Below are 20,920 nucleotides of genomic sequence, written 5' to 3' on the forward strand. Positions count from 1 at the left end.
CCTGCAGGGAGAGGTGCCTGGACAGGTCAGTGCCTGGCCCACAACCCCAGTGACAGCAGAAGGCTGGGCAGGTGGGGGGGTGGCCAAACGCCCCTCCAGACCAGGGGGTGTGCAGGAAGGGACAAGGGGAAGCTCCCCAGCCATGGGGGTGGGGGGTGGGGGGTGGGAGGTGGGGGTGGGGGGTGGGAGGTGGGGGTGGGGGTGTGGGGGGAGGGTTGGGTGTGTGGCACCAGGGAGCAGGAGCGCCATCAGGTGCCCCCCACTAGGAGCACCTGGGCCAGCAACTCCAGCACAAAAGAGGTTCTGGCTTGTTTTATTGTCATTTAAAAACTTTTAAAAAGCGATTATCTCTGCCAAAAACCAAAACCAAACAAAAAGGAACTAAGGAAATGGACCATTGGACAGTTCCATGGAAGCTGTCTCTGGGACCCCCAGGGGCTCCGGCCTCCCTCCCTTCCGGCATCTGCCCCATGTGGAGGAACAGGTAGGCACGGGGACATCACTGGGGACATGCCCATTGCACACGGAGGACGGAGAGCAACTATAAAATGCCTGTTAGGAGCGAATCAAGGCCAGATGGGGCAGCCGGGAAGGGCTGTCCATACACTGTCCTCACTCCCATCCTGGCCTCTCTGACCAGCAAGCCCCCGTCTGCCATTTCTCTTCTCTTTGGGGGGCTGGGGAGGGGCGGGGGCTGAGGACCTGCACCAGCCCAGATTTCACACAGCCTCTGGCTTCCGTGGGACCTGAGTCGGTGGGAGCAGCAGTGTGAGGGAGCTAGAGGCCCCCGGATGGGAGGGAGCAGGGGCCGGGGCCGCATGACAGCTTCGCAGGCTGAGCCGAAGGAGGCAGCTCATCCTTCCTGCCAGGCGAGCCTTGGGCACCAGGTGAGCCTCAGGCGGAGGGAGAGGGCGTCCCCCGTGTAGCTCCCCGGCCCTTACTGATCTCTGACGCACCAAGGAGGGGAGGGCAGTCCGGCAGGGGGTGGGATGGAGGAGCACAGGGGCCTCAGTCACTGTCAGACCCCACCGCAGAGGACCCTTTCCGTTTCCGCTTGGTAGGCTTCGGTTTTGTGTCTTCTTCCTCCTGGAAGAGATGGGGGCGTCGGCCATTAGCTGGAGCAGCCACAGGTCCCAGCCGCGCCCGCCCCACTGCTCCGGCGACTCTCACCGAGGCACTGCTGGAGCCCGACTCTTCCTCGGCATTGGGGGGCTGTGTCGCGTTCTTTCGGCTGCGGGGGCTGGACAGGGCTGCTTTTCTCCGGCTCTTGGGCGGCTTGGTGGACGAGTCCTCATACTCCTCGGCCAGGGAGAAGAGGTCGCTGAACCTGAGGGAGAGAGCCGGCCTCAGCACACTGCGCCGGGTGCTCCGTCCCGCAGGCGAGGGCCCTCCCGCGGCTTCCCAGCGCCTTACTTCATCTTGTGGGCCTCGTCGCAGCTGGCCTGCACGTGCTGCAGCGCCTGGAGGATCGGGGTTTGGCTAAAAACTAGCGGGAGGAGGAGGGAGAGCGGGGAAGGAAGGACAGTGAGGGGTCAGGAAGTCACTGGGTCCTCCCGCCCCCGCCCAGGGCTGCTCTGCGCCAGGGTCTGCCGCCTACAGTTCTGCTTGGTGTTGGTCAGGTTGAGGCGCAGGTTGTCCAAGTGCTCCAGGATCTGCTCCAGGGTCAGCTGGGCGAGCTTGCTGCTGGAGCTCCTCAGGCTGCAGGGACAGCCAGAGTCTGAGGCCGAGGGGAGGGCTCGGGGAGCTGGGGTCGCCCTCCCACCAGGGCCCCTCCTGAAGACAAAGGCGGCGCTTGCGAGGAAAGCGGGTGCGGGGGTGGGGGCTGGGATGGGGGGGGGGGGACAGAGACCAGCTGGCCTCTAGGGAAGGGGCCAGAGCCCGCTGAGCAACGCGCAGCTTGGGACCGCTAGGTGTCACCCGCTAACCACGGGGAAGGAACCGCCCAGGTGCCGGCCTGTGGGCAGTGGGCAGCCCTCCACAGGGCCTGCATCCACCACCCCCCCCCCCGCCCCGCCTCTCCCGCTCCCCCTCCCGCTCCCCCTCTCACTCTCCCGTGCCCCCCCCAGGTCTCCCCTCCCGCCACCCCCCACCTCTGCCTCTTGCGAGGGAGGCTGTTGTTCTTGATGAGCAGGGACTTGATGTGCTCGGCCAGCAGCTCGTCGTGCTTCATGCACCAGTGCCGCAGGATGCTGGTGGTGAACTGGTCGTCCGGGTGACACGGCCTGCTCAACACCATCTTCACCATCTCCTCACTGGGCCTGGGGCGGGAGGGGGTGGAGGGCCTCAGGGTCCCTGCTCTCTCCCACCGACTCCCCGACCCTCAGCCCCCTATTGCTGCACTTCCTGCTCTCACGCCCCCTCCCTGCTCCTTTCTCACCCCCCCAACCCCTCCCATCTCTCACGCCCCCTGCCCCTGGGCCTGGGGATGCTGGTTTCGTCAGAAGGGACCCTGCCAGTTCTGCAGCAGTAGAAGGCCGGCATACTGGGGAGGCAGTTCACCAAAACTCTCCCGCCATGCCCACAACGGACAGGAAATGGGCCAGGGAGGTGAAAGGCACAGTATCTAGCCCAAGAAGGCGCAGGGGAGGGGGGCTGGCCAGCCACAACCCCCAACCTGCTCACTTCCTTTAGGATGTTCTGTGCCACTTCTAGTCTCTCGGGCAAGAGAGCAGAAGAGGTGGCAGGAAGGCAAGAGCTGCTGCCCTACTTATCCGGGCTGTTGGGAAGATGCCAGGGCTGTTGGGCAGAGGGGACTCTGGCGGCTCCCCCTCCAGGCCGCACCTCTGTACTCTGACCCAGTCTCCTCTGACATTAGCCCCGGTGGCCTCATCACAGGAGGGGTGGGGAGCAGGAAACCGGACGTCAGGTCCCCACCCCCAACCCCTCCTCCCAGGGCAGCTCCTGGTGGGCAGGGGCGGAAAGTCGAGAGGAAGCCCTGATCTCAGGGGAACTGCTTGTTTATAAATCATTTTAGGGGAAGGGCAGAATCAGCAGATGTCTACGGTAAGAAAAAGCCTGGGCAGCCTCCTCGAGGAGCAGACAAGAGCCATTTGCAGGACGCTGGGACTGGGACTGGGACTGGGAGCAAGAGTCCCCGGCAGCAGAACTCACTTCTCTCTCCGGAGCTGAAGCAACAGGCAAGACAGGGCCTCTGGGTGCTCTGCGGGGAGGGCAGAGGCTGGTCAAATCCTAGGAAGAATGATCCCTCTCCCACCAACAGCCACTCGAGGGAGCAAGCACAGCCTTCCCCAAGGAGTCAGCAGGAACAATCCCTTGCTTCTACAGAGTTCTGAGCAGCCTGAGCCCCGGCTCATGCTCAGAGTGGGCCTGCATGCAGGGCTCAGCAGGGAGCCTGGCCTTCTGGACTCCGCAGGCCGGTCTGCTCATCCAGAAGGCCGGTCTGCTCATCCAGAAGGCCGGGGGCCTCAGCCTTGCCCCTGAGGGACTGGGGTTGTCCTTCCCTCCTTTCTCCCCGCCCAGAGCCCGACTCACCTTTGTATTTGAGGTGCTGCAGGATGGGGATTATGGTCTCCAGGGGGATGTTGTGGGCCAGGAAGAGCTGCCAGGCACAGTACTGCTCAAAGGTCTCCCAGTCCAGGCTCTGGACTGCAGGGGGCAGAGGAGGGGGGTGCTCATGCGCTCCTTCACACACACCTAGGGCTGAGCCACTGACTGCAGCACTGCAAGCCGGGGTGGCCCCAGGTGGGGATACCGACCCCAAGGCTACAGATACTCTCCCTTTCCGCACAGAGCATCATTTTCAAAGCCTTCACAATGTGTCTATAGTCCCACCAGCCCTGAGCTTAAGAACCAGAACCAGAGACGTTGCCCAAGACCATGGGGCAGGGCAGAGCGACCGTCCACCCCATTCTCAGCCCAAGCCAGCTCCGCTGTTACTAGAAAACGTTCGGGCAGCCACACGGCGCTCCCCGCTCCCCCGGGCAGCCCGCAGGGTCTGCTCACTTACTGAGTATGTTGAGGACAGAATCCTTTCGAAACATAACTAGGTTCCCCATCATCACGTGGCAGACCAGCTCCTGGAGCTGAGGAGGAGGAGGAAGAAGGCAAGACCCATTGGTTCTAAAAGAAGCCAGGAAGCCAGTGTGGGAGGAGAAGCAGGAGGGCCCACGTTGGGGAAAACCCAGAGGAAGGGAAAACCTAGTTCAGAGGCTTGGGGAGGTCTCTGAAGGACATGGGGCTGGTGAAGAACAGGTGTAGGCTTGTTTGGGGCAAAATAGTTAGAGAAAACCATTAAAGTGGTTTCCATGCCCTGACAGAGAGGGAGAATGGGCAGCTTGTCTACCTGGCCCCCCTCTGGGCCCCAACCCACACCAGCCTGTGCCTGGGAAGGAGGGAGGGGCCCCAGGAGGCTGAGCTCTGACACAGAGGTGTGGGCAGGAGGAAGAAGGGCTCTTCTGTCATCAGTGAGGCGAGTGAGTGCAGAGGAGGATCAGAAACGGGACCGCAGTGCGGCACAAGAAAACGCACAGGCAAAGCTGCAGCCTCCCGGGGCCCTCTACGTGGCGGAAAAGTCAATGGCCTGATCGTTTTCATCCTGAGCCAAGGGGACGGCCACTGGAGAGCTAAAAAAGAAACCCACCTCCTCGCTCTCCGTGTGGAACTGGAGTACCCATGAAAGCACGAGCCTCACCTGCCTCCGTGGGGACCCACTTCTCTCCTAGCCCCCGGGCCTGAAGTGCACACAGGTGCAGCTCCCCCCGCCCCCCAGGACGACTGCGCCCTGCGCACCTGTGCAGAGTCAATAACAGCCACGATCATGTTCAGCAGCTCACCACTCCGCAAGGTCTCATCTGGAAACTGGCAACAAAGAGGGAGGCTGGGGCAGGAGTCCAGGGGGCATCCCTGACTTGGACCTCATAATCTGCTCCCCTTTCTTCCCAAAAGCTCGGGGGGCGGCTGGGTTAGCCAGACGTGGGCTCCTAACACAAATACCTAAAGAAAGATCCAACAGCTGTGAAGCTGGGACTTTAACTCTCCCAAAACCCAAATCTGCTTTTTGTGTGCCCACAGCACGAGGAGTGTGTGTGTCTCAGGAAAGCAATGGGGAGCCAGAGCCAAAGAGGACTGGCCCTGACTGGTGAGGGCTGTGTGGCAGCAGTGACAACAAGTCCAATCTGTGCTGACCCTCAGCCGAGGAAGAGAAGGCACAGAGAGTCTGGGGTGCACAAGAGACAGGCCCGTGCCGGGGGAGGCCAGCTGACCAGGGAGGAAGCAGAGGAGGAAACTGCTCTGTGCTGGGCACATGCATTCGCCCCCCCGCCGTAGTTTCCGGCTGAGATCACAGTTCCTCCTGTCATGCCCACACCCCACACCCTGATTTCCCTGTTCCCGGGAACTTTCACCAAGAGGAGGAAGAGTTGATACCTCCTCTGATGTCCCAGTTCCTAGAGAAGACAAGTGGATGAGGGAAATGAAAGTTGAGTCTCCACCACCAAAGCCCTGGTCTTTGGGAACCACTAGAGAAACCAAGGGTGAGCAGTCAGCTGGCAAGAGGGCCCGCAATGTGTGAACGTGATTTGGCTGGGGGCCTGTCCTGGGTCCAGAGGATGGGGCCAAAGCTGAGAAGCCAGGTGTAGAAGCCCAGACCCCAACTCACACCACAAAGTACAGCTTGGGAACTCTGGGGGGTCTTGGACATTTTTTAACCATTAATGGGGGAGGGAGGGCCATGGGCAGGTGTGGTGCTGGAAAGAAAAGCCCGGCGTGGCCAACAGGGGTTGTACGCAGAGACGCGCAGTCTCATGAGCCCGCCCTGCACAGCAGCCCTGTCCCAGCGGAATCCCGTCAGACACTGACCTCCGTATAGATGGAGGGTGTGAGGTGACACAGCAGCCGCACGTCGTCTTCCTGGCAAGCCTTCATGTCCATCATCAAGCAGGTGTGCAGATCACCCAGCTGCGTGGCCTGGGCAAACGACTCGTACAGGTTCATCTTCCCAGCAGCAGCTTTGCTGCAAGAGCAGCAGGGCCTGAGCCGGCAGCCAAGCCTGGCGGCCAGCCTCAGCCTCCCCCGAAGCAGGCCCTCGTCGGCAGCCCCTCTGCTGCCCCGATGCTTCCCCCTCGCCTTCCTCAAGAGTTTGGTGACTTAGAGAAATGACGACACACGTTTCTCCCCCCACCTCCTGCAGTGCCCCAAACAGCGCTGACCACAGCTACCGACGCTGCTAACGGGTGAGAGCTGAACACAGGAGAGGGCTCAGCTTAGCCTAGAAAGCTGGCTCTCCCGCTTCCTGGGCTTTGAGCAATGAGGGCAACAAGGCATGGAGCCCCACCTTACATCACATACAAAACAACCCAAAACAGGTCACAGGCCTAAAAGTGAAGGACTGAAATCACACAATGCCCAGAAGAAAACACAGGAGAAAATCTCCGTGACAGCATGGCACAAGTGACAGAGAAAAAAACAGACCGGATTTTCCAAAATGGAAAACGTCTGTGTTTCAAAGGGCTCCATGAGGGTATGAGAAGATAACCCACAGCGTGAGCAAACACCTGCAAACCTCATGTTTCTTGAGGGACTTGTATCCAGAATAAAAACAAAACTGAAGAATCAACAATGAAAAGATGAATGACTCCAATTAAGTAAGGGAGAGGAGAGGCGCCTGGGTGGCTCAGTCGGTGAGGCGTCTGGCTCCGGGTGTGGGCTCAGGTTGTGACCTCTGGGCAGTGGGATCGAACCCCGTGTCACTCTGTGCTCAGCATGGCATCTGCTTGAGGATTCTCTCTCCCTGTCCTGTGCTCGTCCCCTCCGTGTACACTCTCGTGCTAATAAATTAGTCTCAAAATGAAATAGAACAGAGGCGCCTGGGTGGCTCAGTGGGTTAAGCTTCTGCCTCTGGCTCAGGTCATGGTCTCAGGGTTCTGGGATCGAGCCCCGCCTGCATCGGGCTCTCTGCTCGGCCTGCCTCTCTGCCTACTTGTGATCTCTTTGTCAAAAATAAATAAATAAAATCTTTAAAAAAAAAAAAAAATAGGAGAGGATCTGAACAGACATTTCTCCAAAGAAAACACACCAATGGCCAATGACAAGCACATGAAGAGCCGCTCAGTATCACCAGCCATCAGCGCAATGCAGATCAAAAGAAACCATCCACTAGGACGACTCTAATGAAAAGCTGCCAGCCACAGGGGTTGGGAAGCCCATGAAACGGAATGGGCCGCAGGGACTCCGTGAAGTAGTTCGGCAGTTCCTCACAGGGTTAAAGACAGAGTTACTGTTCAACCGGCATTTTACCCTGAAGTATATATACCTGGGAAAATCGAATACCTGCATCCAGGTAAATATCTGTATGTGAATGTTCACAGCAGCTCTTTTCACAACAGACAGAAAAGTGGAAATGAATCAGATGTCCACCGCTGGGTGAACGGAGAAACGAACTGTGGTACATCCAGACAGTGGAGGAGTATTTGATCATAAAAAAAGAAGTCCTGACACAAGTGACAGCAGGGACGACCCTTGAAGACATGACACTAAGTGTCATAAGCCAGTCAGTCGTGAGAAACCATATGTTGTACGCTTCCGTTTATACGGAATAAACAGAGGAAGTAAATCCGGAAAGACAAAGAGCAGAGCCGTGGTCGACAGGGGTGGGCTGAAAGGGACAATGGGAAGGTGACTGCTGCCTAGGACATGGTTTCTCTTGCCGGTGATGAAAATGTTCTAAATTAGCCACCAGCAACAACTGTATCACTTTGGGAATGTACTTTAAACCACTGAATTATGGTTTTAAAGCTGTTGTTAAAAAAAAAAAAAACACAAAAAAACACTACACAGAAGGCCAGGCGATGGCAGCCAAGGGCAGGAGAGTCAGCATACGTAGGAGAGGTTCTGGGGACCATACCCACCTGGCCCGCAGGTAGTACAGCAGGTGGTAGCCAATCTTGGGCTGTTTCTGGTAGAGCTCGGAGAGAAGATCCAGGAGCAGAGAGAAGCTGCTGTTGTCTTCCTGCATCTGACACAGGTTCCTGGAGGTGGGGAAGGGGGAAAGGGAGCAGAGCTGGATGTAGGGCGGACCCTCCTCTGGAGGGAGGAGCTGTCTGTGCCCCCTGCATGTCCCTCCCTTCTGGAAAAAGGGTCCCATTCCCCCTGGACAGCACAGGACGGCCAAGATGGGGATGGATGGCCCAGCAGTGTCTCTTACAGCTGGATCCTTACCTAAATATCAAATAGAGAGGCTTTCCCACAGACTCCTCCAGGGACCTGCAAGAGGGGCACATCTAAGAGTCCACACGAGTGGAGAAAATGCACTACAGGCAGACAATACGGAGGCTAGACGCCAGCCTGCTCCTTTCCAAACAAGAGGTCACCTTCTTGCTGCCCCAGAGGCTGAGTAACGGAGAAGACATATTCCCAACACATACCACAGTCTAGGTAGTGACTGTCGCTGAAAATGAGATTCCTGGGCTCAGCTGGAGGAACACACAACTCTTGATCTTGGGGTTCTGGGTTCGAGCCCCCAAGCTGGGTATAGAGATTGCTTAAGAATAAAATCTTAGGAGCCACCACTGGGTGGCTCAGTGGGTTAGAGTCTCTGCCTTCAGCTCTGGTCATGATCTCAGGGTCTGGGATGGAGCCCCCACATCAGGCTCTCTGCTCAGCGGGGAGCGTGCCCCCTCCCCCCCACCACCTGCTCCTCTGCCTACTTGTGATCTCTGTGTCAAATAAATTAAAAAAAATAAAAATAAAAAAAAATCTTTAAATAAATAAATAAATAAAAATAAAATCTTAATAAGAAAGAAAGAAGAAGAAAATGGGATTCCTGCCCTTCTGGGAGGGTCTGATCCCACCTCTAGCAGCAAAGACTGGGCACACAGGAAGGGGTGCTACTCTCTGCCTCATGCTCTGCATTCGGCAGACAAAAATGAATCCTTAAGTGAATCAGCACACATGAGAATTAGAACAAATACAGAGAGGGGCGCATGGCTGGCTCAGTCGGTGGAGTGTGTGACTCCCGATCTCGGGGTCTGAGTTCAAGCCCTGTGTTGGGTGTAGAGATTGCTTGAAAATAAAATAATAAAAAAAGAAAATAAAACAACAAGTGAAGATTATTCCTCTCAAGTCTACAGCAAGATGCCTCCTGGACTAGGGCTCTAAGACCACACTTCTGGCTCCCAGGAGCCACTGGGTGGGCAGAGGGGTCAGGGAAGATAAGCCTTACTCTTCGGTGATCTCCTCAGGCAACACCTCCCCTCGAAAGTGGGCCTTGAAGAGCTCCTGCAGGCAGGAAGCAAGCACAGACAGCTGCTCCGAGTCAAAGTCTTCCTGGGTGGTGAGACAAGCGACGGGTATCACCACGTGACCCCACCCTTAACCCGTCCCAGGACCCAGAGCCCCTGAATTCCATCTGCTTCCACCTCGAGGATTAACCAGAGGTGGGCAGCTGGGGGATGGGTCAGCTGCTGGGCGGGCGAGTCCTGCGCTGGCTAGGATCTCCTCACCTCCAGGACCTGGTCCACGATTTCCTGCATGACCTCACACTGGGCCTCGGTGTCACTGTAGTGCAGAGTTGAGAGGAAATCTCAGGGACGTAGTGACAGCAGAGGGCAGGGCACACCCAGCAAAGCACATTCAGGCACGGACAGAATAGAGGACCTATGTGGGAACCCTGGCTTGGGTTGTGGAGGCTTTAGGGCAGAATTTGCTACTCTCTGGGCACAGGCCCTAGGAGAAGGGAAACCCCCATCCCCCTGCTTTGGTTCTCAGAGACTCAAGCCCTCAGAAGGTACTGGGGAGAACCACGTGCTGAGGACTGAGGCTGCCCTTGCCCCGCCTGCACCCCCCAAACTGCAGAAGGCACAGCACGGGGCCTCTGCTCCCTCTCCATACGCCCAGCACCCCCCAGGGAGCGAAGCAAGCCTGGGGCTGAGCCTCCCACGGTGAGGAAGGGAGCGGCGCGCACCTCCCCTTCTGCAGCTGGAGCACTTTGTCCCGCAGGGACTCGTCCAGCTGGTCAAGATAAGGGGTGATGTCCACTGGCTCCTCCACCACGGTCTCCTTGATGGGGTGGAAGCGGAACTCTCTCTTCTTCCCTGAAGGGGGTGTTGAGGGAAGCGGTCACGGGCCCAGGCCCCAGCAGCAGGGACAGCCCCACGCGCCAGTGCGCAAACACCCAGCCTGCGGAGCACTCAACGGCAGGGGCCCCTCCTCCTTCTCTCCCCACTGCTTCGGGGCCGAGGGCAGGGCTCTGCGCCCAGGAGTCGGCTCTAGGAATCCTACTAACGCAACTAAGCCAGGGGGCCCAGGCGACGGAGAAGCCACAGAGAGCCGCTCCTTCCACCTGGTCCTCTTAGGGCTGATGTCATCCGGAGCCCCCTCGCTGCTGGGCCCACCTCTGCTGCTGAGGTCCTCCTCGTCGTCACTGAAGGCTGCCTCTGCGTTGTCATAGCAACCCTCATCCTTGTCGGACATGTGGTTGTCCATCTCCACAGAAACTGGCTCCTCAAGTTTGACTTGGGGGGACAGAGACAAGGCATGTGATGGCCTCCTGTGACCTAAGATGCCTAACTCTCTAGGCTGGAGGCAGGTGGACTACAGACCCTGGAAGGACAGATGTCGTGTCCTCACAGCACCTCACAGAATGGCACGGGAAATGCCTGCTGTGCTTAGCTCGCACCAGCAAACAGGTAAGACCAAAGACAGCCCCAAGTGCTCTTCACTTCAAAACCAAGTTGGGAAGTTCTGCTTGGTTTAACCCTTACTCCAAAACAAAAAAGCGTGTGTGTGCGTGTAACTGGGAGAAAGACTTGAGACCTAACATGACCACCTCTCATGAGGGCTTGGGGCTTGGGGATGGGAAGAGAGAGGAGTTGAATGAAGTTACAGTGAGGCAGACACACGTCCCATGAAAGCCTTCCCTATGGCAGGGAGGCTCCTGAGGGAAGACGCAGGAGCTGAGGAGCAAGAGACGTCAGTAAAAGTCGGGGAGAGGACGGGGAGAGGGAGAACCAAGGAAGACAACACAAAAACTCATTAAAGAGAAGGTGTGGAACAAAACCCTGAAGGGGACAGTCACAGAGGTAGAACAGCCCCAGGACGACGTACGTGGTATCTCCATCCCTCTTCTCAAGCAGGTGACAGAACGGGAGGGCCCGTACCTTCTACCGGCGGGCTGGGCGAACTGCAAAACTCAGGAAACTTCTCCCTCAGCATTGCCCGAAGCTCCTTATCCAATTTAGGGTTGTCAAACAGGGGAGCCAAATGCCTGGGGGGAACGTGAATGAAGGTCAGCATCAGAGCTCCTCCCTTCAGCTGGAGAGACAGGTCTACCCCCAACCATAGAGCTGGGCCACACTCAGATCCTTGGAATGTGACTGCAAGACAGAAATTTCTCTGAGCATCAAGAGGACATATTCTTAGCAGTCTGAGGCAGAGCCAGTACTTTCTGTACCAATCAAGAAGAAAGGGTCAGCAGTGGTAGGACAGTATCTGAATGTGCCGGACCTAGTGACACACGAGAAAACAACGCCTCCCCCCTGCTTACAGACGCGTCAAGTTCTTACGCCAAGACCCGTTTCTCCACGATGTGGTTGAGGGAGGAGAACACGCCCTGTCGCACATGGCCCTCCAGTGGGGGGTAGAAGTTGGGAATGATCTGGAAGGGAAGAAGAGAAGCAAACAATGACACACAGCGCAGAATGTTCTGCTGAGCCAGAGCGAAGAGGCTGCTTCAGTTCTGAGCAGGAGACACTAGGGAGTATGGGTGCAGAAACGTCTGGAATTTCAGGTTGCTGAAATGGTTGATTCTTCCTAGACCTGGCTACTCCTCAGAGAGACCAGATTCTACCTTAAGCCATGATTCCTGAGGTCAAGAAAGACATGCAAAGATTCCACAGGAGATGGCAGGAATTGGAAGGGGAGCATTCCTTACCCTGGTGGGGTAGAACGTACGACCACAGCTGCCCCCACAACGAAGGGCCCTGGGAAGAGCTACCTGCAGGCCTGTGCGGTAGAGGGGACGCACACTTACGCGGCACATGAAGTCCAGGAGTGTGGCAGTGATGGCTGGGTGTGGCTTCATGGAGTGGTGCATGACCAGGATGGCCGGTTCTGGGGACAGCGGGATGAAAGGGCCCCACATCAGACAGTCTGTTCCCAGCTCCATGGAACAAGGTATCACTGCTTATGAATGGTTCGGGAGAAAGCTATATCCCTACCTCTTATGCCCCCATTCCCACTGAGCAGACAACCCCGGAACAGCGCAGCGCCCTCATCTCCCTTGTCCCCAGCATGAAGCTTGGAGGACAGAGAGGACAGGAGAGGAAAAGCAAGGCAAGGTACAGTCCTGTGCCCAGGCGCCCCCCACCGGAAGCCAAAGCAGAAGGTCTAGGGCAGAAGTGGGGGGAGTGAGGGGACGCCTGCGTGGCTCAGTGGGTTAAGCCTCTGCCTTCGGCTCAGGTCATGGTCTCAGGGTCCTGGGATCGAGCCCCGCATCGGGCTCTCTGCTCAGTGGGGAGCCTGCTCCTCCCCCCCCCGCCTGCTTGTGATCTCTGTCAAATAAATAAATAAAATCTTAAAAAAAAAAAAATAGAAGTGGAGGAGTGAGCATTTGGCCTCATGAAAGGAATCTTTCTTCTCCATCAAGGGAGCACTGGTAAGTGACAGTGGAGCTGCCCTCACATCAGCTGCCTCCCCCCACGCTGCCCTGAGATTTTGGACCACTGTCACCAAGGCTAGGAGGGGGCTCAGAAGGTGGTCCTGGTCACGTACCTATGTTCATAATGCTGTCCTTGTCTGGGCTGAAGAACAGCCAGTCGTAGAACAGAGCCAGCTTGGCGTTGGAGGCAGCGACGTTGGACTGAAAGACAGTAAGAAGGGATGGCTGACCTCATCCACCAGCTCCCTGCAGAAGCTCAAGGCAGACTCCAGGGCCCCCACAACTGCCCATCTATGAGATAAACTCACTTCCTAGTGAGACAGGTGAACTCCCCAGGGGTGCGGGGCACACGAGTCTGAGTGGCCATGTTCTCACTGACCAAGGGGCCAGGGATTGACCTGGGTTCTCATACATCCAGCAGCACACATCCCTGATCCTAGAAAAGGAGCCAGGGGCCTGGTTGACACTCACTCAGACCAGGCCCTGGACTGTCCTTGCTGGGCTCCCCTGCACATTCCTGACTGAAAGACCCCCCAGAAACAGCCTGTTTTTGTGTCTGAATCGGCACATTCCAAGGACCCAGTCAGACAGGGGAGGTCAAAAGGCAACTAGGAGCCGGAGAGCAGACAATGTGGAGTTTCCCACCCAAGGAACAGGGAGAAAAATGCTGGGAAAGATGCGGCTGAGCCATGGAGTCCCTGCATCTGCATTTAGTATCCAAAGCTGATGCCAAAAGGCTGCCCAGCGAGGGTCTAAGGAACACAAGCCCTGAATCTGAGGAAGGAGCCGTTCCAAGCAATAACCATACATGGCTCTGAAAACCAAAAGGAAAGACGGGAGGCCCGAGAAATCTGGGCTTGAGGACCGGCAGTAAAGGCAGAGACGGACGCATCCAACCCCAGCCCCAGACGGGGAGTAAGAGCGCGGTCAGCCATGAGAGACTCGGACGGAGAACAAAGTGAAGCAGGGCCTGCGGGGTCAGGAGGCCCAGCGAGTCGGGAAGAAGCCTGGAAACAGGAACTCAAGGAAGGGGACCCTTCGCCGCCCGAGGGCCTCCGCAGCACGGCCCAGCCCTCACCGTGCACGTTGTCAGGAGCCAGCCGATGATGGCCCATCGGGGCAAGATATCGGAACTCAGCACTTCATTGGACGGGTGGACGACCCCACAGATGTAGCGAATGAGGTCACAGCGCAGAGACTGACTGTCTGGGGTGGACAGGTACTGGCGCTGGAACCAATCCTGGTAACGCTTCTGTTGACCGAACCGCACCTGGAGGAAGGGGGAACTGGAGAGAAACTCGGAAGAAGCCTGGGCTTTCCGGGCAGACGGAAATGAGCGCCATTCAACACTGGGCTCGACCCAGACCTCAGTCTCTTCCCTCCGTTCAGCACTAACTCACGTTCTCCTCTGGGGAGACGTCCTGACTGAAATCTCCCGGGACTGAGAGACGTGCCGAGACTCCTCCTCACTCACCTCTTCCCAGCCGCCTTCGTTCCCGCCACCCGCCTGATGTCCTGAACGCTTCCCCCAAGCTGCAGCCCAGTCCTGGCTCCCTTCTCCTGTTCTGGTCACCAAGGCTCCAGTCCTAAGCAACATCTTTTCTTATCCAACAGGGAGTGTTCCTTGCCAACGAGAGCAGAGCCTGTTTGCCCCAGGACACTGACTCAGCGCTTCTGTCTCAGCAACCCGCGGTGCAGACCCTCCAAACCTTTCTGCAGCAACTCCTTCCCCCGACCTCATGCTAAAACGGTGCGACAGCAACACTAAGAGGAAATCTGGTTTTCTCCCCTTTTATTCCCCAAGTTCAACCAAAACAGAGTAGAAAGAATAAAAACAAAGATACAGGGGCGCCTGGGTGGCTCAGTCGGTGAAGCACCTGCCTTCGGCTCAGGTCATGATCTGGGAGCCCCAGGATCGAGCCCCAAATCTGGCACCTGCTCAGTGGGGAGTCTGCTTCCCCCTCTCCCTCTGCCCCTCAAACCCTGATCAGGCTCTCTCTCACGAGTGAACACTCTCTCTAAATAAATACAGTATAAAAAAGAAAAGAAAGATACGTCCAGATCAACATCATCTAGTAGAACTTTCTGCAACGTTGGCGCCTCCTGAGCACTTAAAACAGCTCACACAGCTGAGATACTGAATTTTTAATTCTACGGAGCTTTAGTGACTTTAGTTATTTAAAAAAATTTTTTTAAGATTTTACTGGTTTGGGCGCCTGGGTGGCTCAGTGGGTTAAGCCGCTGCCTTCGGCTCAGGTCATGACCTCAGAGTCCTGGGATCGAGTCCCGCATCGGGCTCTCTGCTCAGCAGAGAGCCTGCTTCCCTCTCTCTCTCTCTCTGGCTGCCTCTCCGTCTACTTGTAATTTCTCTCTGTCAAATTAATAAATAAAATCTTTAAAAAAAAAAAAAAAAAAAAAAAAGATTTTACTGGTTTGTTAGAGAGCAAGTGAGTGAGCACAAGCACAGGGAGGTGCAGGCAGAGGGAGGAGCAGGCTTCCCTGTGAGCAGGGAGCCCGACATGCAGCTCGATCTCAGGCCCCTGGGATCATGACCTGAGCCGACGGCAGACGCTTCACTGACTGAGCCACCCAGGGGCCCCCCATCCCCATTTTTTTTTTTTTAAGATTTTCCTAAATCGGAGCGCCTGGGTGGCTCCCTACTTAGCAGGGAGCCTGCTTCTCCCCTCTCTCTCTGCCTGCCTCTCTGCCTACTTGTGATCTTGGTCTATCAAATAAATAAATAAAATCTTAAAAAAAAAAAAAAAGAGGGGCGCCTGGGTGGCTCAGTGGGTTAAAGCCTCTGCCTTCGGCTCAGGTCATGATCCCAGGGTCCTGGGATCAAGCCCCACATCGGGCTCTCTGCTCAGGAGGGAGCCTGCTTCCGACTCTCTCTCTGCCTACTTCTCTGCCTGCTTATCATCTCTGTCTGTCAAATAAATAAATAAAATCTTTAAAAAAAAAAAAAAAAAAAGATTTTCCTAAATCATCTCTACATCCAAAGTGGGGCTTCAACTCATGACCCCGAATGAAGAGCCCCACGCTCCACCAACGAAGCTTGAACTACTTTCAATCACAACCCCTGGCTAGCAGCTACCACCCGGGGGAGTGCCGATCTGGACGGCTCTCCTGGATGACTCGGGAGAACAAAAGTGGTCTAGGCCAGTGGCTTCCCAACCCCAGACTGGCAGTAGAACTGCCATTGCCTGGAAACTCTGTTAAAAACACAGATTCCTCAAGCAGGTTCTCTGGGAGACTAGGATCTGGGAGAAATACATCTGGAAGATGTATTCACACACCGCTCAAGCAACTCTGCCGTCACTCACACCGCTCAAGCAACTCTGCCGTAACTCAGCCACGTGTGGAAACCAGCAGGCCAGAGTTCATGTGCAGCCAGAGGAACAGGGGCCTTCCCAGAACAAACACTCTACCCTTCTAGAGCATGTTCCACACTTGCAAATTCCATAATTTGTGTACGATTATTGGCTTAATGACAGTTTTAGACACGCGGAAAGCTTCACAAGCGCTTGAGCTCGATGCACGTCTTTTACTCAACCCTGTATTCCCAGACTGCAGCATCCTGCCCGGTGCCAGGCAGACTGGGCCCCCACCTGACCACTCTGCTGGTCTGCACTTGGAGAGAAGCTCAGCCGAGCTGCAGCTTCTGTTCCTGCTGCAAAAGCTTAGCTTACCCGGGAGGTCATGAAGAGGAGCTTAGTCTCCATGTCTGGGGTCAGACGACATGCTAGGAATTTTCTGGATGTTCTTGACTGAAGAAGCTGCAGGATACCTGAACCAAGTGTGTAAGGGAAGAGAAAGAGGGAACCCTGAGGACTCGAGGAATGGAGGCAGGTGGGGACCCCGGGCCACGTTCTGATGGCGAGTGGTCTTGCTCTTGGGGAAATCCAACAACAAGACCAAGACAGGCCAAGCCCAGATGCGAGCGGGGGTTCCTTCCAGCATATGCCAACCCCATCCCCAGGACCCAGGTATATTACTTCTCTTCTGCTCCTGGCCCTCCGGAGCCCCCTACTCACATTATTCCAGTTGGCAACATGTAGGAAAGTTAGGGGGAAAACGTGAAACCCTGGCCTCCCTTCCTGCTCCTGATGGTCCACCCCGGGGTCCTGGGATCAGTGCGGCGCTACGGTATAAGGCACGGGCTCGAGAGTCAGACAGACCCGGATCCAAACCCTGTCTCTGACACTCACTACCTGTGTGGCCTTGGGCAAATTACTAAATCTCCTTGAACCTCATTTTCTTCATCTGTAAATATGGAAAGTAAAATACCCATTTTATAGGGTTGACCTGAGGATTAAAAGAGTTAACAAGCATGTGTCTAGCACACAGTAAGCACTTAAAACAACTCAACACATGTGCAATATGAGAGCAACACGACATAAGGGGGAACCAGGCCTGTCCTCTCCTTCCTGACTCTCCAGGACCCAGAAAGCTGCTTCCATGTGCATACCCGTGTACAGGCACACACATGAATCTACATATACACACGTACAGGTGGGGTGGGGACCCCGAGAAGGGGAAAGAGCTGTCAGAAGGACATTGTCAGGGAGAGGCACACGGAGACTCCCTCCCCTGAAGAGAATTCGGCTAAGTTGGATCCTTCGAACTCAGAGGCAAGACTGCTCCCCGGGAGAAGCATTCTCTCCCAAGGCTAATCCCAGCTCCTCCACTGACTCAGTCTCACGAGCTGACCTCTGACTCCCCTGCTGGCCTCAGTGAGGCTAAGAAGTGGGTCATCACCTCCCAAGCCTAAGAGTTGCAGGGGAGGTCCATAGCCCCGGATCAGTTTTTCTTAGGAGCAATGGCAGCTGGGGTCTGCCAAGCAGGGGCTGTCGGGAGCCCCATGAATTATGCTCCACTCTGCCGTCGCCACATGCAGCTATACCTGGCAGGGCCTGCCCTGTCCCAGGCTTTCTGCATCCGGCTGCCAAAGCCTCTCCTACCCTCTGTATGAATTCAGCACACATCCACTGACCTCCCAGCTCCCAAGGGCAGGGAGCCCGGCTTCGTACTTACCTGTGAACTGAGGACTTAAGGCCTGAGGGTTGTGGATAATATCTTTCCAAAGCAGCTCGAACTCTGGTATCCGAGCAACGTTCTGAAGTAGTCTCACGAGGTCCCGGCCAATCATCAAACACTCCATGAACTGGATGTGGAGGAGGAGGGAGAGAAGAAAACACAGACTGTTCACCGGCGGCAGGGAGGACCAAGGAGCAGCTCGTTCTAGGGAAGGAAGGAAAGAGGGTCCCAGGAACAAGAGGGTTTCTTCTGGAACCAAAGGGGAAGAGCTGGAGGCTGGGGACGGACCTCAGAAGGACAGGCTGCCAAGAACGACTGAAGCCGGGCACCTTCCACACGAATCTACTCCCCGAACGGCTGTGACCCAGATCGAGAGAGACCATTCCAAAAGGACAGGACAGGCAAGCTGAGCCCCAGACACCTTTCCCCAGCCACCCCCCAGTCCGAGAGAGCGGTCTGTGGTAACGGAAACGATCTCCGTTTCTGTGCTGTCCAAAAGGGTCACCGTTAGCCACACGTGGCTAAGTCAACTAAGGAACTGAGTTTTTAAATTTTGTTTAATTTTAATTAACTTTAATTTAAATGGCCACATATGGGGAGTGGCTACCAGAGTAGAGACCACAGCTCTGGGATCTCTCTCAGGAGATTTGGCAGTGGACAGTGCCCACCTGACCATGGCCATGATGCAGGCGGGCAGGCTGGCAGGACAAGAGAACAGCGGCAGCTTCCGTCTGTGGTGTGCTGGAGTGTCTATGATATCGACCCGTGAAGCCCCTAGGATGCCAGCCCGACAGGCAGCCCCTCTAGGAGGCCGGGCTACTCTGCCAGGACCCCCCACCTCCCCCCTTCCTCTGTCTCAGAATGATGAAAAAGCACCAGGCCTCAAACGAACCACCTCTCTCTCTAAAATGACATCTCTTGGCCTAGGTCACCTGCCAGAACTCACACAGGTGTCCCAGCCCGGTTTCATACTCACCCGTTCCCGCAGCAGTGAGAGGCAGAAGTCCACCTCCTTCTGGCGCAGGGCCTGGAGCTGGGCGGTCCCATGGTGGTCCACAATGAGGCGGAGGTACGTGTAAACAGCCATGGCGATGAGGATGCCGCTCTTCAGCACCCACTCCCTGCAGAACGGGGGGGGCACCTGGCACTGGGGCTCTGCCCGGGCCCGTTCACGCTCCCTGTTCACTCCCACGTGCGGCTCTGGGGCCTCAGCGATGCCCGGTGATTAGCACTGGGAGGAGGCTCTTGGATTCCCTGAGTGCCTGCTGACTACCTCTCTTGGACCATCAACGGCCTATGGGAGCGACAATCTCCCACTGCTCCTCCAGGCTCCCAACAGAGACAAGCACCGGATGAAAGCAACCTCTCTTTCCCACTGACCAACTGCTCATTGGTTCACTGCTCAAGCGCTGAGCGCCCATCACCGCCTAGCACCGTGTGAGAGACGGGGATGGAGAGCACACCACAGCTTCCTCCAGCTCAGAGAGCAGAGGAGAGAGGTTCTAGAGGCATCCCTAAGTCAGCAGTTCTTACAGTGTCACATGAGGACCGTCAGCGGGTAAGACCCTTTGAGGGCCCTGGAGGTTTTAGGACACACTGTGTCAGCCCTGCCACTGTGCCTATCGTCAGAGGCCCACCATGCTACACGCCTTTCCTTGGACCTCCTGGCCACTGCTTCCACTCACAGACAATGAGGCACCTGCCCTAAACCACAGTCTGAAAAGAAAAACACGGTTGGGGATGGCAAAGCCTAACTTCCCAGGAGTTTTAGAACTTGCATGGGGGAAAGAGGGCAGTGAAGGAACTGTGTATATTCCCTGCTGCCGTGAACAGAGTCGGCCGGGGGCGTGCTGGGTGGCTCAGCAGGCTGGGCGTCTGCCTTTGGCGTAGGTCACTATTCTGGAATTCTGGGTTTGAGCCCCACATCCGCTGCCTGCTCAGGAGGGTGCCTGCTTCTCCCTCTGCTCTTGTGCCCTCCATCTCAAATAAATAAGTAAAATCTTAACAAAAATAGAAATAAAAATAAAGCCGAAAAGACAGTGAAGAGACGACAAAAACTCTGAGTACTGCCTCGAAGCACCAGAATGGGGAGGCACGCCCCCAAGCAAGTAGCTGCAGGGCTTGGCGCCCCTGCTGGAAAAGCAAGGAGCCAAGAAGTTTAATTAATCCAACCGGGCAACATCCTGATTCCGGAAAAGTGCTCAAGCCACCTAATTCAAAGCCTGGTCTTTTCCTTTCACAGAACGAACACAGGAGCCAAGGACAGAGGAGGCCCTCCCCCACCCGCTCCCTATCAACTCCGAGGCCCTAGAAACGCGGGGGAGGGAGGGAGGCTGTACAGGAAGGCAGCCCCCAAGATCCAGGGACTCAGGTGCACCAAAGGACCTGAGTTTTTGGAGGGCAGGAGAAAAGGTAGGGCGGTTATCTAACACATGCACGGAGACCACACTAACTGCCCAAATGAGGACAATGAGTTTCCAGGAAGACTGTGAGCAGAGGTGATGAGTGCATCTGAGTCCTGGGATGTGAGCACAGAGAGAGAGAAAGTGAAACCATCATGGGACGGAGAGAGAGAGAAAGTGAAACCATCGTCGGGACACCAGGAAGGCAGAGAACCCCATCGTCGGGACACCAGGAAGGCAGAGAACCCGCCGGACTCTGCTGCAATCTCCCAGGTTGTGCGGTGGCAGCGAGCTGTGCCTGGGCGCTAGGTGGTGCTGCGAGGCTCCTGACCCAGGCCTCAGCTTGGCCAGGGCCCAGGGCCAGTGGGAAGGAGGGAGGCGGTCTGTCCTGAACCACAGGACACATGGCCACTTGCAGCCCTTTCAGACATCTGACTACGGTGGGGGCCTTGCACAGAAACCGACTCCGAAGTCAAGCAACATAGAGCACGGCCACTGGACCAGATCTCTCTGGTCCTGTACTTCGACAGGAAAGGGAAAGAATTAGCCAGAATCCCCACGCACCCCGTTATGCCTTCTACCACTGCAGCCTCCAAACCCAGTGTGCAGATCTGAGCTGTATTCCCAGGCCAGTTACCTCGGCCTCCCACGCGCCCCCCGCCGCTTCAGCAAAGGGGTCTGGGGGTTGGCTGGAGAGCCTCGGAAGGGAGAAAAGGGGTACCTGCCAGGCCGGGGCCACTGGCTGGTCCCACTCTGCTGAGCTCATTCTTCCCCATCTCCCCCCAAAGATAAACATTCCAAGGAGGTCTGGATCGAAAATAAACCCTTATCAGATGAAACCAGCGTTTCCCGGGCTCTGAAGTATTTC

At 56.3% G+C, this 20,920-nt stretch overlaps 1 protein-coding gene across 1 annotated transcript in view; it reads right to left on the reverse strand.

Moving 5' to 3' along the window:
* Positions 1–666: 666 nt before the first annotated feature.
* INTS3 (integrator complex subunit 3) overlaps positions 667–20,920 on the reverse strand; it is a 39,020-nt gene continuing 18,766 nt past the window's right edge. Inside the window, exons 7-30 of the mRNA XM_032317183.1 lie at positions 18,627–18,771; positions 17,648–17,777; positions 16,303–16,400; positions 13,692–13,883; positions 12,727–12,814; positions 11,987–12,066; positions 11,520–11,611; positions 11,115–11,221; positions 10,350–10,469; positions 9,920–10,049; positions 9,459–9,513; positions 9,179–9,282; positions 8,176–8,220; positions 7,866–7,985; positions 5,818–5,971; positions 4,750–4,818; positions 3,968–4,043; positions 3,493–3,606; positions 3,112–3,160; positions 2,091–2,258; positions 1,598–1,698; positions 1,414–1,486; positions 1,171–1,327; positions 667–1,086 (exon numbers count right to left, since the gene is read on the reverse strand). Of these exons, the coding sequence (XP_032173074.1) occupies positions 1,009–1,086; positions 1,171–1,327; positions 1,414–1,486; positions 1,598–1,698; positions 2,091–2,258; positions 3,112–3,160; positions 3,493–3,606; positions 3,968–4,043; positions 4,750–4,818; positions 5,818–5,971; positions 7,866–7,985; positions 8,176–8,220; positions 9,179–9,282; positions 9,459–9,513; positions 9,920–10,049; positions 10,350–10,469; positions 11,115–11,221; positions 11,520–11,611; positions 11,987–12,066; positions 12,727–12,814; positions 13,692–13,883; positions 16,303–16,400; positions 17,648–17,777; positions 18,627–18,771 (2,545 nt within the window). The 3' untranslated portion in view covers positions 667–1,008. The remainder of the gene's footprint in view (positions 1,087–1,170; positions 1,328–1,413; positions 1,487–1,597; positions 1,699–2,090; positions 2,259–3,111; positions 3,161–3,492; positions 3,607–3,967; positions 4,044–4,749; positions 4,819–5,817; positions 5,972–7,865; positions 7,986–8,175; positions 8,221–9,178; positions 9,283–9,458; positions 9,514–9,919; positions 10,050–10,349; positions 10,470–11,114; positions 11,222–11,519; positions 11,612–11,986; positions 12,067–12,726; positions 12,815–13,691; positions 13,884–16,302; positions 16,401–17,647; positions 17,778–18,626; positions 18,772–20,920) is intronic.

The sequence above is a fragment of the Mustela erminea genome, chromosome 17 (assembly GCF_009829155.1).
Source record: "Mustela erminea isolate mMusErm1 chromosome 17, mMusErm1.Pri, whole genome shotgun sequence".
Taxonomy (NCBI): Eukaryota; Metazoa; Chordata; class Mammalia; order Carnivora; family Mustelidae; genus Mustela; species Mustela erminea.